This window comes from Glycine soja, chromosome 11 (assembly GCF_004193775.1).
Source record: "Glycine soja cultivar W05 chromosome 11, ASM419377v2, whole genome shotgun sequence".
In the NCBI taxonomy this organism is placed as follows: domain Eukaryota; kingdom Viridiplantae; phylum Streptophyta; class Magnoliopsida; order Fabales; family Fabaceae; genus Glycine; species Glycine soja.
The window spans coordinates 50155214-50173761 of NC_041012.1; the positions used below are offsets into that span (position 1 = coordinate 50155214).

The 18548-nt window shown below is 31.5% G+C and overlaps 1 protein-coding gene across 1 annotated transcript; it reads left to right on the plus strand.

The window, feature by feature from the left end:
- Positions 1-1566: 1566 nt before the first annotated feature.
- Positions 1567-16509, plus strand: LOC114376689 (phototropin-1-like). The gene is made up of 23 exons (XM_028334925.1): positions 1567-2145; positions 3006-3663; positions 4734-4916; positions 5863-5954; positions 8426-8738; positions 9245-9464; positions 9569-9639; positions 9829-9935; positions 10274-10323; positions 10467-10571; positions 10862-10921; positions 11009-11098; positions 11524-11600; positions 11937-12021; positions 12257-12337; positions 12644-12747; positions 13142-13191; positions 13516-13622; positions 13733-13864; positions 14381-14432; positions 15126-15238; positions 15639-15779; positions 16071-16509. The coding sequence occupies exons 2-23, from the start codon at positions 3053-3055 to the stop codon at positions 16173-16175; spliced, it is 2949 nt and encodes a 982-aa protein (XP_028190726.1). The 5' UTR covers positions 1567-2145; positions 3006-3052; the 3' UTR covers positions 16176-16509.
- The last annotated feature ends 2039 nt before the right edge of the window (positions 16510-18548 follow it).

The window sequence follows — 18548 nt, forward strand, 5'->3', positions numbered from 1 at the left end:
CCCACCTCATCTCAATCAGCTAAGCCTCTTGTACCCCCCACTTAAAGTGTTTAATTTCTTTTTGTATCGTTTCAATATGGTTTGATTTTGATCATCGTTTCACCTTGCTTGTAATAAAAGCTTAATTAGCAAATAAAAGTAAGAAGTCTTCATTAATATAAGGGAGACTTCTGAAAACTTAATCTGCCTTGAGATTTTGATGAATTAGATGGGATGTTGAATTGGTTTTGTATGTATTCGTATTGTATAAAGAGATCTCTCCAATGTTTTATTCCATCGCGTATTTTCCCCCGAATGTTTCACTATCGATTATGTGATTTGGTGACTAATTCATATTAATTAAGACATGGCAAAATTGGTGGTGGCCCATGTAAGGGAATCCCTTGTATGGTGAGTATTAAGGCATAACAAAATTAGTGATGACTTCTTATATTTTATCGAAAGTTTTTTTAGTTCTATTATCGAAGAAAACATACGGTGCGAAAGATCCATAATATTTGTCAACATCAAATTAAGGTGTTATTTGGACACATGTACGTATTACATGAAGCCAGCCAAGTGGTTGATTTATTGGCCAAACATGGTATAGGGGTTGCCAACGCAAAGTTGTATTTTTGAAGTAACGTTACATTTCATTTGTAATGTCTTAAAAGGCAGATTTATTCCGTATAAACATGTCTCTTTTTTATCACTTAAAATAAGTCATGTAAAAAATATTCACACCTAAAACAGATTTTTAAAGTACATATATAGGAGTATAAGACTCAAAATTTTACGTCAACCTAAACACCTTATGGTATTTTACCCTGTAATTACCAACACATTTCAAACTGAAAATTGTAAATATGAAATGGGATTGGAATTAGAATGACAATTTTAGCTTCAATTTCTTTGGTTGCAAAGAAATAAGTGAAAAAAGAAGAAAAAAAATTCAAAAATATGTGTGAATCTATATCTCTTACACACTATTTTACTTTAAATTTTATTTATTTATTTCATTCATGTTTCACCCTACCGATCCAACCCTAAATTTTATCAACAAAGAAAAGAAAAATATCAGTACCCAATATACTAATTAACCACTAGTTTGTTCTGTGACATGTGTTTCAATTTCTTGAACTCCTGAAATGATTATGACATGGAACTGATTAAACTTTTCCCTTTATGAATTTGATGGTCATCAAGACTCAAGAGCTACTTCGATCGCTTCCTGTCACTAATTATAGAGTGGCCAACCACGTCAAACAAGGAATCAGGGAAACGTCAAATCTCCATTTCCATCCTGCTTTACAGGAAAATTATCATCACACTTTATTTATTATTGGTGATAATTATTTGTGGTGGAGGCATACATCGTCCAGCATCAACCAACATGGCATCACGTGTCCACTTTCCGTGCCTGTCATTTGGGTGGGTGGGGTGGGAGGTGTTAAAATTCAAGCTCCAAGATAGATATAATTATAAATGATAATAAATATATTTTTCTCAATATCCAAAGTACTAGTAGATATTTATTTAGAGGTTGTCTCTTTTTGTTTTTATCTTTTGCCATAATTTACTAACGCAGACATACAAGCACAAAAGTCTTTCCATCTGAACACACTGGTCGGGAGAGCATGCAAAGAGCAACGTGCCTGAGTGAGATAGAGAAGACTTACACATTTCTCTGTATGCTCTTTTTGCTTTTTTCATATATGCTTGCCAACCCAACTTCCTGATTCTCCTAGACTAGAAACAAATCATTGAAGTTTGAAGGAATCGAAGAGGTTATATATATAGGAAGCAAAGCTTAGAAGAGCAACTAGTAGCTAGTTCCTGAAAGTAATAAGATATTTTGATGCCCGAAATACTAATGATTCAGGGCTTGAAAGTGAGAAGCCATGAGAAAAACAGTGCACACAGAGATGTAGCCATTAGCCAACCTTTTTGACAATGATTTAGGTTCTCTTTTCTTTTCCTATGCTTTCTTTCACTATTATCCTCTTGCCATTTCTTTCTACAAAAGTCAAGTTCTCATCATTCAATCAAGTGTACCGCATCTGAAGAATAAGCAGAATACAACACAACAATCCATCATTTCGATCCGCACAACCAGCTCACGGTTTCAATCTCCACAATCACCATCCACCCAACTCAACTCTTGAGGTATATATTTTCTAGTACTCCATATCTTGTATTAATTATACTCTGTCATATTATCAATTATGTATACCCAACAAAACTCTTTGCAAATAATAACAATATACTAATACAAATCCTAAAAACTTACAAGGCAAGTAGTACTATTTAATTGTAAGAATACTTGCATAATTGAAATTATGCTTGCTTTGAATTAAGCATCAATCAACTTAACTTTCACATTCATACCCTCATTAATTTTCATCCCAGATAATTTGCTTCATTATTAATTTCATTTTCATTACGTGTTGATTAATATCTATGGGCCCATTCAATGAGCAGTTAACGGCTATTATTGTCATAATTAGAAAACAACCCCGAGGTCCCAATGATAGAAAATTCGACGCTCCCCCCCCCCCCCCCCCCCCCCCTTCTAATAGTCTGATCAGATCTCATTATCACTTGACAAAAATACCCTCGAAAATGTCCGGCTATTAAATATTAAAATTCCATGCAATGATGAAAATATACAAGGAACACAAATTATCTAAATGAAAATTTGGAAATTACCAAACAAACCACACACAACTATTTGTTTTCCCTAGAAGTTCATTCCCATTGTATCACAGTACACAACACCAGCGATCGCTATCCAAAAAGTCTCCATTGCAATTACTAACACACAAGACTACCCTTGTATCTTGTCCCCCCAAGAGGATGAGACCATATTTTGAAGTCCTAATCAAATTGAGATTTAGAACTTAATTAAGAATGTTTGCTATATAGAACAAATAAGGAATCAATATTCATTTATTTAATTTGTGTCTGCATTAATATTATTATAAGTTAGTATATATAACTAACAAATTTAACTTAACTTGTATCAGAGTTGCCATATATATAGCAAAGTGGGAAGAAAGCAAGGTAGGTAGCCATGGAGCAGTCAGAAAAATCGCTCACGAAAATATCACCACTAAGATCATCATTTCCGAGAGATCCACGTGGCTCACTCGAAGTGTTCAACCCAAACACTTCAGCTTTAGCTTCAACTTCAACCAACGCCCGCGTGCGTTCACAGCCTCTTTGGAAATCGTGGACGGAGTCGGAAGAACCGCGCAATGAAATCGCTGCCACGTCGTGGATGGCCATCAATCCGGCGGCCGGAGAAAGCGGCGAGGCGGCGCAGAGGGCGGCGGAGTGGGGGTTGGTGCTCCGGACCGACACCGAGACCGGCAAGCCGCAGGGGGTGGCGGTGAGGAACTCCGGCGGCGAGGAACCTAACGCCGCGAAACTCGCCGCCGCTGCTTCGTCATCCAGGAAGAACTCTCAGAACTCCGCCAGAACTTCCGGCGACTCTTCGGACGGCGGCGGCGGAGGCGGAGGGATTCCGAGAATTTCGGAGGATGTGATGGGAGCTTTGTCGGCTTTTCAACAGACTTTCGTGGTTTCGGATGCTACCAAAGCCGATTACCCGATCCTGTATGCGAGTGCTGGGTTCTTTAAAATGACGGGTTATACGTCCAAGGAAGTTATTGGGAGAAATTGGTAGGCACCTTAATTTTTCTTTGCAATTTAATTGATTCACATACACTTCTTGCATGCAGTTTCACGACTACTTAAAATATCATACATTAGACATGGAATGCATACTTAAAAATCATCCTTTTTAAACATCCAAGTTTAGGAGAAATAACTTGAGTTTCACTCCCTCATACTACACTATTTGAGATAAGGAGCCGTGTGACTAAACTTCAAAATTATGATTATTGTTAATAAAAAAATCATACTTAAACTAACTGATTCTTTAGAATGCATGGAATGTTTTTTTTTTTTTTTTTACTTAAAACGAGAAAAACAACATATAATATGTTTTAGTTATCTCAATTTTTAATCAAATTTGGTCTTAAAATTTTTATTTAAAAATAATCAATTTGATTCTCATATTTTGTATAATTAGTGAACTTCATTCCTTTTCACATGAAGCTTAGGATACTAGGGTTAGAGATAAATTCACCAATTATAAAAAGAATAAAACTTAAATATACTTTCTTAGGTGTTTTTAATATTATTTTCCAATTAAAATTGAAATTTAGCTTCAATAATCTGAACAATAAATATTATCATTAAATATTAATATAAGTTATTAAGGTAAACACTAATTTTAGTTAGGGATCAAGACAAAAAATACTTGAAAAACAGGATCCAAATTTTGTCCTTATACAAAAAATAGAAAAACCAAAATATCGTTTTTAGTCTTTATAATATAGGATTAAAAACAACTTTTGAATAAAAATTGAGAGATGGAAAACACATTAATCATTTTTTTGGTGAATAACCGATCATTTGATTCATATATCTGCATCAATTTTTTGTTTTGATCTTTGTATTAAAAAACTCTATGTCTTAATCCCTCTATATATTGTTTTTTATGTCTTATTCAATATTGTTAGCTTTGTAGCCGTGTAAAACCTTTACACAATAAAACCATAAAGACTAAAACATATTTTTAAAATAAAAAGTCGACGCATGAGAATCAAATGATTAACATACCTAAGAAAATGTAACCTAGTTGTAACTGTAATAACGATATTTACTTGCGGGTCGGGTGGGTCCAGTCGTTTTTTACAGGGTGCGGACACGGATCCCGAAGACGTGGCAAAGATAAGGGAAGCATTGCAAGCTGGGAAAATTTACTGCGGAAGGCTATTAAATTACAAGAAGGATGGGACACCTTTCTGGAACCTTCTCACTATTTCACCCATCAAGGATGAAGATGGCAAAGTTCTCAAATTTATTGGGTAAGCTAACATTTCATTTAATTCATCAATGTCTAATTTTGGATTACCATCGTGTGATTATGTGTTGTTAGGTTTGTTAATTGTTATTATCATCTTTAGCTTAGTTGGAAGGGTTGGTTGGGACCAAAATTGACCTATCATCAGATTGCGCATGGCACACGAGGTGTCTGTTGCAAATTTTAAGAAAAAAAAAAAAAAGAGCGTGGTCGCGAGAGCTGCATGCATTTCACCTTCGACTCTGATAAGGACCACTCTGTGTATCGTTTTCTTTGCATTTAGAAACTGCCATATATGGAGGGCTATGCTTAACTGTATATGTCAACTCAAGATTCGTTTAAAACTCTCTTTTTTTTGGTTGGGGAAGGTGCTTGCCATCAATGTGAGGAAATTTTTAACCATGGAATGTTTGAGATTTTAAAAACTTCCTTGTCATAATAGAGAAATAGGCTAGCAAGGCAAAAAGGCGAATAAAGAATACGCAAAGAACTATAGTTATTAATAAAAAATTAAATAACTACAATGTATTTAAGTGACTATAATGTGCAAGAACACGTAATTTGTCGAAAATGGAAATTAAAAATTCATATCATAAAATCATATATGTACTCATGATTATTTGAAAAAAATGTGTATTTTTCTTTAAAAAAATTAGAAAACAAAATTCTTCAATTTAAAGTATAGATAATAAAACTAAGTTTGAGCGAAAGTATAGGTGAAAAGACATATCTTTTTACCATTATTATTGATAATGTGTGAAGTTGTGAATGTAAGCCCTCTTCAGATTTGGGCCAAAGTGGCCTAGTTTTTATCTTTGTGGGTGAGGCTAAAGATTGGAGGCTTTGCATTGATTGTATGTGGACCTTGATGTAATGGAAGTAAAGTAGCTGGCATATATAGCGGGATTCTTACCCAGCGTGTTTTTTCTTTGTCATGGTGATTGTGGCAGAATGCAAGTGGAGGTTAGCAAGCACACGGAGGGGTCCAAGGAGAAGACGCTACGTCCAAATGGATTGCCCGAATCCTTGATTCGATATGATGGTATTGGATATATCTTCCATTTTCAGTTCCACTGCAACAATCATATTCACATTATTTTATGATATATATGAAGTAAGAACATTGTCTCTCACTCATTGAAGCTATTACTGACATGCACTCACAACAAAGTAAAACAATACAGTGAATATGTGAGCATTAGAAACTTAGCAATCATGCTTGAAACATCAATGAAAAGAAATACCAATTCAATGACACAAATGACTTTCTTTCATATTATAAAGATTTGAAGTGAAGAAAGGACAATGAAAATGTAGCAAAAAAAAAAACAGTAGTAATGAAAACCACAGGTCAATAACAGTAAATCAATAATGTAACATTCGGAATTTGTGGAAAATAGTTATATTCAAACACAATATTGAGAAATAACTTTAAAATAATTAAAATATTTTAGATATAAATAATTTTTTATAAAATAAACAATTGATTGAAATTAAATAAAATATGTATGATTAATTATATTAATCTAAATATATAAATATACTTTTTTATTTTTAAATTATGAAAATATATGCATAGTTATTTTTAAAAAAAATTAAAAACTACTATTTATCATGGAAGAGTAAGCTAAGACTAAAAGAATGTATTCCAATTACCAAACTTACTATCGAGGAAAATACATTTATTTATAAAAATTATAATGTTAAAAATAAAAGAAAACATAACAAAAACTAAGAGGAAGATAAAATAATTTATTTCCTTTCTTTTAGTCTATACAGTAACAATGTGATGGATTACAACTTTTATTTTCTTAAATAAAAAAAAACTAAATGTGTAAATAGTTAAATTAATCCAGCTGACAAAAAAGTTAGATTTAATATAGAAATAAGTTAATAAAGTATATTTTAAATAATTAAAGCTATAATTAACTAAGAAAGTATAGATAAACAAGTATGAATGTTAAAAATCTTAATTATCTCCAACTCACATAGAGTGTCATTATGAACTTGCAAATGTACAAGTTAAACTATTAAAATGTTACATTATCATTAGTTACTATTGAAATCAGAATTTGTAAACTAATTAAATAGTTCCTAATTTTATTTTATATTATATAAAGCAAAAATAAATAAATAAAAAACATTATCTTATCTCTTCTCCTAGTCTTTTTGTCAATAATTTTTAATTTCCAAATCATTTAACTAAAAATAAGGTTTTTACTTATAATTTTTTCTTGTTTTTTTATCAAAGTTACATTTAAAAGTTTATTAAATAAAAATATTTTTTCTCAGGTTTATTCTTTTATAATATAATATATCCATTAAATATTTTATTTATTGGACACTGTTTAAAAAAATTACCATTCAAATTATTTCTTCACAATCATCAAATTTATTTTATTGAGAGAGTAATAAAATCAAATGTATTTGTTTTATCATTTATTTAGTATTTCGTACAATCAATAAGGAAAGTAAAGTTTGATAATTTTTATTTTTATTTAAATCTAAACAAGGGTAACCTCAGGAAAAAAAAATAAAGAGTGTGAATAAATATATTGGTTTTAGTTGTAAAAAAATATATTATTTTTTATTATAGAAAAAATTAAATTAGAGTGGAAAGCTAAATAACATAAAAAGAAATGAGCGTAAGTAATAAGTATATTAGAGTTCCAATAGCCTCACTTTTCAATTTAGTATATCAACAAGTATTAAATACATTGCGTGAATATTTTAAATTAAAAATTTATCAAAAAGTTAAAAATTAAAAATTAAAATGATTTTAAAAAAAATTTATAAAGGATACATATATAATAATTTCATGTAAGATATAAAAAATCAATTAAAAAACATTAAGAATAGATGATTTTTTTTTCAATTAAAAAATCAATTTATAAATCATTTAAAAGAATTTAAACTTGATTTTTTTTTTCAAAAAAAACGTTAAGAATGTTTTATGTTATTCTTTAAAAAGCAAATTATGATACACGATGCTCTTCCCTTAATTAGGACTTAGAAGGAATAAATATATGACCGTCGCCTTATAAATTGTAAAGAAACCTTTTGTGCAACGAACGGGTCTACTACTAGCTAGATACATCACATTACCACTCATATTATGCCGCGCATAAGAAACTGTTGATGGTTCAACGTTAACGCAAAGTCCTAAAGTTTTGACAGGATACATTACATTGTTACACTTCTAACGATGATATCTGAATCCAGTGTTAAAATGTGGACTGCTTGTTTCCATTTTTCATAAACGTTGAGAGCAGCCAATATCAATTCCATTGGATCGGAAACCCTAAAAAAAAAAGAAGGAAAAAGACCAGTACTTCAATTGGCATACACACATACACAACAAACCCAAATGGTTTGCATTCAGCATGGACCAAATTGACAATAATCACAATATGAAAGTCCAACCATGTGATGACCATGCCATGCACATGCAGTACTAGTAGTTAATAGATTTTCAAATAGTGTTTACGTACGTAACTATGCATTGCATTGCAGCACGGCAGAAAGAGAAGGCTACAAGTTCAGTAACTGAGTTGCTGCAGGCCATGAAGCGCCCCCGAGCATTAAGTGAATCCGCAAGCCGTCCCTCCATCAGAAAATCAGGATCTAGATCTTCAGACGAAGAAAAATTAGAACAAGAACAAGAAGATGACAAAGAGAAAGCACAAAAAACATTAAGAAGAATATCTGAGAGTGGAGCTTCATTTGGACGCAAGTCCGAAGGATCAGGAAATAGAATTTCAATGGAAAGAATCAGTGAACTGCCCGAAAATAAACACAGAAACTCTCAACGACGTTCTTTCATGGGGTATTTATTGTTATTTATTTATGTTCTTAACGTTTATAATTTTTTTTTATAAACTTTAGTATTTTCCAACTTATGTATGATCCATCCTAGTTTTTTAAATTAAAGTAACAATTCCGATTTCATCACATCCTTGATATTCAAAAAAAAAAAAAAGACAAAAGTTAGATGAAGTTCTATAAATATTTTTTTGTTATTTTTTAATTAGAATTGAAGTTCCACCTTGATAATCACACAATAAAGATTTCTAGGTCAATGTAGATTATCTAAGAGAAACTATGTTTCTGATAGAACACTAAAAAGGCTTGTGAAACTACATCTATTTTTTTTTTCCTAGCAAAAATTATAAACAAATATGGTTGATGTGGTTGCAATTGCGGTCACAATGCTGTCGCTGAAACTCCAAAACTTTGAGATTGTTGTAGTTGCGGACAGTTTTTTAAAACCTTCCTTCTTCCACCTTATAACATAATTCACAGTGACAGTGCTGCTATCTTTGTATGCAACAGGTTCAGGAGGAAAAGTCAGTCCAATGATGAAAGCATGGATAGTGAAGTCATTGAGGACGAGAGCTCTGAGAGTGAGGATGATGAGAGGCCTAATAGTTTTGAATTAGATGACAAAGAAAAGCAGAGGGAAAAGCGAAAAGGTCTTGATCTTGCTACCACGCTTGAACGTATTGAGAAAAACTTCGTCATTACTGATCCAAGGCTTCCAGACAATCCTATAGTAAAGATTCTCTGAATCATTTGTACTACTGTACTTAAAAATTGTTTCCCTAGGAGGTGAACATGTAACACTGTAAACTTTGTACTTGGTTTTTACTTTTTCAGATCTTTGCATCGGATAGCTTCTTAGAGCTTACAGAATATAGTCGTGAAGAAATCTTGGGAAGGAATTGCAGGTATTCTTTAAATTGAATGTTATTACACGGCAAGTATACTTATGCTAGATGGAAGCCGCTGGTGATTCAAATTTAAATTCCTTTCTGAAAGTTTAATAATATTGATTTACCAGGAAATGATCAAAATTTCGTTTCTATAATTAATGTCAAATTCAGGTTATTTACCTTATATGCTATTTGGCTATTTAGGTTTCTGCAAGGACCTGAAACTGATCCAGCAACTGTGAACAAAATTAGAGAGGCAATTGACAACCAAACAGAAGTTACCGTGCAACTAATCAATTATACAAAGAGTGGTAAGGTTTGCTTCTTTTTTTTTCTGCTGGGAAAACCACTTTCATAAGCTAATTTCATATAGATTTGAATTAATAAGTATTATAGGATTATTTCGTATATCGCATATGTAGTTTATTATAAAGACAAAAAGAATACTGTTATCTCTAAGTTTTTCATGAATAACATTTACTTGCACTAGTACTAGTCGTTAAGAAAACAATTCACAATAATTTCCTGTTCTAGAATCCTGAATATATCTTTCTTAGCGTACAAAGGATATATAGCTATTTAACGTGAAGATCAATAATGTTGCGATTATTATTCCACTTGCTATTGAAGATTTCTCTGTTCAATCCAGGAAAGAAGTTCTGGAACCTGTTTCATTTGCAACCTATGCGTGATCAGAAGGTACAGCGTATGATAGTTTTCTGAAGATGTTAAATCCTTTAAGATCTTGGCGTGCAAATTTAATAATATTATTTCCCCCTATATTTTAACATTAACTGAGTACGAGTGTTAGCTTTTGTCTCTTTTCCTTCTTGGTTTAACAGGGAGAAGTGCAGTATTTTATTGGTGTTCAACTTGATGGTAGTCAACATGTAGAGCCTCTTCACAACTGCATCGCAGAAGATACTGCAAAGGAGGGAGAACAATTGGTTTGGTCCCTACTATAATGCTTCATTAATTCATTCATTATCTCAAATCATCGTCAACAACATCAATGTCCAAATTCAGGCATTAAATTTTGATGAGAAATTTTTTCATAAGAGGCTTTAAATTTGGAAGTCTATAACGTCTAAGGATTATGATATAGACTGAAACTTTTTACATTTATTATGAGCTCCTTTTTCTTCCCTCCATATAACAGTAGGAAGGTTTGTTCAAATTATTTATCATGCTTTGTATTTCCTGAGTTATAACAAGTACATTTGAAATCCATCCTCAGGTAAAACAAACTGCAGAAAATGTCGATGAGGCAGTGAGAGATCTTCCGGATGCTAATAAGGTAACATCTGCTGCTGTTAGTTATCTTTGTCTATTATAGAGCATTTGGCTTCAATTGTGGCATGACCATCCTTTTGGCGCTCTCCAGAAACCAGATGATTTATGGACAAATCATTCAAAAACAGTTCACCCGAAACCTCATAGGAAGGATGACCCTGCATGGAAAGCTATCCAGAAGGTATTAAAACTTTCGTATTTGAGAATATGTCGTGTTTACCCGATTTATTGTTTTTTTTCTATTAATTGCTCGATGATTTTGGAATTTCTTTTTCACTGTATACGAGTATAAATTACAAACAATAGGAAGATGTGGTAAATACTTCAGGTCTCATTTGAAAGTTGTGCTAACTTGTGTATTTGTTCTTTTGTCTTTCTGTAATTTCTTTATATTTCTGGGATGTAGGAAGTGATCATAATTTTCTCTTAAATTATATGTTACATTGAAGATTATCTTATTGAGTAATGAGTTGTTAACCATGCCATGAAACCATTATAGTTCCTTCTGTATTCCATAGGGTACTTTGGCTTTTCCTAGTCACTTCTTGAATGTTTGATGCAATTTATGTTAATTTTGCAAATTGTTCTGTGACCTTGGTTTTGCAGGTCCTAGAAAGTGGAGAACAGATAGGCTTAAAGCATTTCAGGCCAATTAAACCATTGGGGTCAGGAGATACTGGCAGGTTTTTTTTTACCCCTATTTCTCTATTGCATTTCCCTGTTTCACAATTGCTTGTACTGGTAGCATAATTAATTGTCGAGTGTGAAACAAATTGTAATCACACGACTATGATGCTGTATACAGACACATATGACTGACATACTATTTTAAGGTTTCGTCATTTCTAAAAATAATCCTAGCTTTTATATGGAGCTTCTGCATATACAAGAACCTTATAGATGAATTAGTCTTTCTAGTTAACTGAAAATTCAGGTGAGCTCAATTAAAATTTCATCATTCATTTGGGAGATAGACAGTTTCTTTCTGTTCCATTATTTTCCAAAGCAATGGTTTGCAGTGTGCATCTGGTGGAGCTACGTGGAACTGGTCAATATTTTGCGATGAAAGCTATGGATAAGGGTGTTATGCTCAATCGTAATAAGGTGATTTAATTAACGTGAATTTTTTTCCCCAGGTTTTCATTACATATTGTATTCTCAATTTCTCAACATGGAAATATTAGTTCACTTGAAACAGTATATTTACATATCCAGGTTCGGAGTTTCTATAAGTAGCTTAAAGTAACAAAATTATTATTCTAATTTTAATTGTGTAAATCAAGTTATAGCAACATTTACCACTCGTTGTAATTGGATGGCCTTTATACACTTTCCAAAGGTGCATAGAGCTTGCGCAGAGAGAGAAATTCTTGACAAGTTGGACCACCCTTTTCTACCTGCATTATATGCTTCCTTCCAGGTTTGTAACTCGAATACTACTTTTAAATAAGTAACACAATGATTATTAGTTATCAATTAGAATAACTGGTAGGAACATTAGGATCTCTTTAGCAATTACAGAGTTCCAATATGTCGCATCACAACCTTTTTATCATAGATATCCTTGTTTTATAGATAATGATTTCACAAATTATATTGTCTTGAGCTGGATTAATGCCTTTATTTCCTATTGCATTTAATTCTGAAGCTAAAGAGTAGCAAGGATTTTCACCTGGCTCCTTTACTATTTAATTTACTAAATTTGTTAAATATTTGGAACTTGCAGACCAAAACACACGTTTGTTTGATTACTGATTATTGTCCTGGGGGAGAACTATTCCTGCTTCTTGATCGGCAGCCAACTAAGGTTCTCAAGGAAGATGCCGTGAGGTATATTATCCCACCATTGACAGATCCAGAATTTCTCTTTGATGGTAGAAAAAAATAGTCTAATATTTTATCAGAAGAAAAATAATATAAACTTCATTAAAAGGATATGAGAGAAATTGAAAACAATAAATATTAAAAGGATAAAAAGGATAATATTAGTACTAATTTATTTTTTCTTTTCTCTTTTATAATTTTTCACATTCATCTTTTAAAAAGATTATCTTATGGTGTAGACATCTATTTTTTTTTATGGGGACAAAAAAATATTGTTTAGTATTTTCAAGTATATAATTTTTGAATTTTTAAATTCTTAAGGTTATCTACCCAATAGTAATAAATTAAGTCCTGTAACACTATTTTTCTTTAACTGACATTAAGTTCTTAATATTTATAGATTTTATGCAGCAGAGGTAGTGATCGCATTGGAGTACCTTCATTGCCAAGGTAGACTCTTATTTGGCTCTTATATATATATATTGGCATCACCACCATAACCATGGTTGTCCGCTTCTCTTTTAACTCATGAAACTTCTCGCAACTTGGGAGATGTTTATAGACAAAATATTTCGGAATCTCTGGGATGAGCTTATTTTATTTTCCTTTCAAGTCATCAAGTGTCATATGCTGACGTACTAGCAATTTGCATCACAAAATTCTGCCCTTGCAACTTTGCAAGAAATATTGCCAGGAAAAAATTCTGATCTATAACAAGCTAGACACTTGCTTAGAACCAAGTTTAATATGATATTGTTTGGTGAGAGTTTACAGGAATAATATATCGAGATTTGAAGCCAGAAAATGTGTTACTCCAGAGCAATGGGCATGTGTCCCTAACAGATTTTGATTTGTCATGTTTAACATCTAGCAAGCCACAGGTATCTTAGAGACAATAACTTTATAGTGTAGTTTTTAATTAGAAGCAATACTATTTTTAATTAAGTTTTAATACTAAAAACAGTTTTATTACGTTGTTGCCTCTTTGCAGCTTATAATTCCAGCTACCAATTCAAAGAAGAAGAAAAAGAAGAAACAGAAAAGTCAAGAGGTTCCAATGTTTATGGCAGAACCAATGAGAGCATCAAATTCTTTTGTTGGCACGGAAGAGTACATTGCTCCGGTTTGTTATTCCTGGACATATTATACATTATTATTGAGCAGCAAAAACTACGGTTCAAATACGTATTTTATTGTATTGAATGTACCAATTATTATACACATCATGCATTTGCGCGTATAATCAATACTTCACATTTTTTAAAGAAAATGTTTTATTGTGCAAATACTTAAAACTTGTTTTTGACTAACAAGTTTGAAATATGGATTTATTCGTTATATTTTAAGTGTAGTGCATGTCAAAAGAAAAGAAAGGCTAATGCTTAAGATCAAGTTGAATCCAATAGGAGAAACAAGTTCTGTAGTTTAGTGTTTATACTAGATAGGAGGCTTGAAGCGAGTGGAGAAGTCTTGTACTGTTTGTTCAATCACTGTTTCAATAGATTGCCAATTAGACACGAACTATTCTATTCCTTTAGAGACCTTTATACAGAGAGTTTTATTGTAATTTGAACTTCTTTGGAATTTTTTATGCATTTCTTAGATTTTGTTGTAACTGATAGTTCAACAACTTGTGCAGGAAATTATAACTGGTTCAGGTCACACAAGTGCTGTGGATTGGTGGGCTCTAGGTAAATTTGTAATTCTTATTCTTATATCTATATACAAACAAAGGCAAATGTGAACAAAATAAATTTCTAAACATTACTTAAAAAATCAGCATAGAAAGTTAATTGTGTGTTTTAGTCCATAAAATTAGGAATTTTTAGTTCTTTCACCAGAATTTATGGACTAAAAAATATAAATTTTTATTTGATAAGACTAAAAAAATACATTTTTAAATTTGCGAAACTGAAAAATATATAAAAAAAGGGAATTAAATAAAATACTTCTGAAAGACTAAAAATATAATGAAGTCAAGAAAGTTTGAATGTATTAACATTTAATTCGTGTAGTGGGTATTAATGTTTCCATAGATAACTAAATCAGTTTGCATATTCTATAATTCTCTTTATTTGTCGTTCTCTTAACCAAGACTATGCATATCTAATTTAATGATATGGACTTATGGAGTGTAGAATTTGAAACAGTTATCAAATACCAACTCAAATATGCTAAAAAGGAACACTTATCTCCCATCCTTGTTCCATCTATGATCTATCTCCTTTTTTTTTTTAGCACACATCTATCTCCTGTTAAAGTGTTCATTGACCATATCATATAACTGTCGGACTTTTTCACATACACAAAAGGCTTCACTCGGATGAATATTTGGAACAAATTAAAATTATATCACATTGCTTGACTTCAATGACTTTTTTTAGGTATTCTAATATATGAAATGCTTTATGGGTATACGCCATTCCGGGGGAAAACAAGACAAAAAACATTTGCAAATATTCTTCACAAGGACCTTAAATTTCCCAAAAGTAAACCGGTGAGTGTTATCCTTCCTAACTTATCATACATTTGTTGCTTACAGGTTGCTTTGCTACAGCTTAATTTTCAATTTTGATCTGAGTTATGAAATTCACCTTTAGAAGAAAAACTTCAAACTAACCTTTAATGTCCGAAGTCTAGTACCATATATTAGCTTTTAAGCTTATGAATAATTTTTTATTTATAAATTGAAGCTTATCAAATACAAGTATTTATTTAATCTGTATATTCAAATGCAACTAATTGCAAAATAGTAAAGTCATAGGTTTGACGGAAGGAAAAGTAAAACAATAGAATGCTCACATCAAATTCTTACAAAAATCCCATTCAGACATTCTTGAGTTTGGAGTTATTATATGCATTATGCATTATGTTTTAATGTGTAATAATTGATGCAGGTAAGTCTCCAGGGAAAGCAGCTAATTTACTGGTTGTTGCAGAGAGATCCTAAAGACAGATTGGGTTCACGTGAAGGAGCAAATGAAATTAAACGTCATCCTTTCTTCCGGGGTGTCAATTGGGCACTAGTTCGTTGCATGGTAACATATTTTGGATAAAACTTAAATTAATATAGTTCCTTAGGAATTTTTGGTTGTTCTGTAATTAAAATTAAAGTTCCATCTTAGTAATTTATGTTAATCTTTAATGTAAGCTTTTATTACACAAATTAGTGAGAATTTTTAATTTTAATTGGAGAACAACATCAAAACTCAAAAGTACCTAAGGACTTGCATATAAGTTTTGTGTAACAATAGCTTCCGTTATTTGCGACAATGTTTTCTTCAACATCTAGTTTAACTTTGTTGTGATTTGTCTGCTTGTCTTACCAGAAACCTCCTGAGCTTGATGCTCCTCTCTTACCGGAAACTGAAGAAGAAAAAGAAGCCAAAGATATACATCCTGGGCTAGAGGATCTGCAGACAAATATTTTCTAAAATATCGAGAAACACATGATGAATTCTTTGCGATTTTGAACAATTAATGGAATTTTAATCCCTTGCTTCAGCGGTGCAAAGTTTGATCATGTTCATTGTAATTTATGAATGGAAGACCTACTATATTTTTCTAGATTTGATGCTACTTAAGCTGCCTGGCCTTCCAATGGGGTATTAGGGATTGGGACCATCAAGGCAATTAGTCTAGTGTGGAAATTTGTGTATATTTTTAGAATAATGTTGAGTCATTTAAGACATGCCTTGTAACATCAAAATTAAATCTGTATTGTTAAACCATTTTTTGGAAAATAAAATACTTTTAGTGTGACTCATATAACACCAGACTAAAATAAATTTCACTTCTCTTTTTAAAAAAATTAAGCTGGACATAACTATGAAAAATTCTTAAAAATAAAAGTATACAAGTTCAATCATCATTTGAAGAACATACGAATAACATGTTCCTGCCTCTCAAAAACACCACACAAAATTCGCCTTCATCTATGTGGATCAACGAATGAAGATCCATTCAATTGTATTCAAACAAAAAGGGAAATCTCACTCATAGGCCCAACACCACATGAATTTAGTCCCATCTATGTGGATTGACGAATAAAGACCCGTCTAACTATATACAATAATCTTAATTAATAAAGTAGTCATCTCGACAATAACATAATTATCTCGTCAGAATATACTTTTTAGTTATGAACATTTGATGGGTCATTTAAAATATCAAAATGGAAAGGTGCGGCATGGGATATTTCTTTACCCAATAGATCCTAGATTCACTCAGCCAAATTAAGTCAACAACACTCTATCTTCCAAAAGTAAATTTACTTTGTGAAATTGAAGTTTGCCTAGCAAACTTGAAATATGTTTAGCGAATCCAAATTTTAAAACAACGAATTTGTGACAGGGAGCAACCTTGCCTTCTATTGTAAATCTGCCCATTAAGCACAAAAATCCACCCTCCAAATTTGTGATAGAAAAACCTTGGTCCCTATTGCAAATCCGCCAACGAATTTTGCAAAACCAGTGTGAGAACTTATTTATCCCCTTCCCCGAGTTTCCATTATTTAGATTTTCGAAAAGGTAGACATTTTGAGCCAAAGAAGTGAGCTTTGCTTTAAGCCACCAACAACTAAAACTACATAGCAAAACGCATCCCAAAGCAAAATCCAAACTTAGATTTTGAGTTCAAAGTCTCTCCATAGCCAACTCATAGAAGATGAAGTAGAGAAAATAAGTAAACTTACCCACTATATTGGTCTCCAAAACCTATGGGGAAGGGAGGAGCAATTCACTTGTGGGGGTAGGGGGAGCAAGAACCTCACTTGGAGAGGATGAGAGACGAATAAGAGAAATGAGACAAGATTTAGAGAAGATGTTTCTAATTTTGGATGTTCTACGAAAATAAAAAATAAAGGGTTTTGGGTTTCTCTTCTAACCCTCTTACTAACACCTTATAGCCTACTAACAACTTACCCTAAAATTTCTAAGTTCCCCTCAAGGCCCAAAACATAAGCCTATAACATACAAACAACAGCAGAACATGAAATGATTACCTTAATTATATTTTTTTAAAACAATTAAATTTAATTTCCATTGCATTTTTATTTGAATCACTTAATCACATATTAAGAAAATCACATTTTTGCAGTGGTGTTGATGATTACGACAGACATAACTAGTTTTAAAGTTTTTTTTTAATCTCAGTCACATTTTTTGTGTAATTAGTATATTTTTATTATAATATATCCTTAATATGAAATATGATTTTTTTATTTAAAGGGAGAATTTAAATTCTAGTGCAAAGTAATTAAAATAATTCACAAATATTATTCAATCAATTAAACTAAACTCCTTTGGTATATATTTAGTATGATTTAACTCAAAATCATTTTGTCCTATTTTATGATTATAGATGCTTTGTTCTCTTACAATTTTCTATATTACTATGCTGTTCCTATATATAAGAAACCAATATCTAATATATCAATACCAATAAAAATAGTTAAGTTGGTTAACTTTAATTAGTAATATCACAAATTTAAATTTCATTACAAAAATACCCATTGAATTAAATGATTTAAGGGATAATTTTTTTTATCAATAAATATGACTTATCTCATTAATAGTCTTTACAATAAATATATATATATATATATATATATATATATATTAGAAAATTAGCAATTAATATATTTAAAAGTGGTCATATATTCTTTATATTTAAGAAAAAAATATTTTATTTATTATATATAAAAAGAAAAGTAGTTTTATCTAACTGCATACTGTGTCCTATATAAAAAAAAGGTGTTATTATTGGCACTGATATTTTAAAATTTTGTAATGATATTTTGCAGTTTT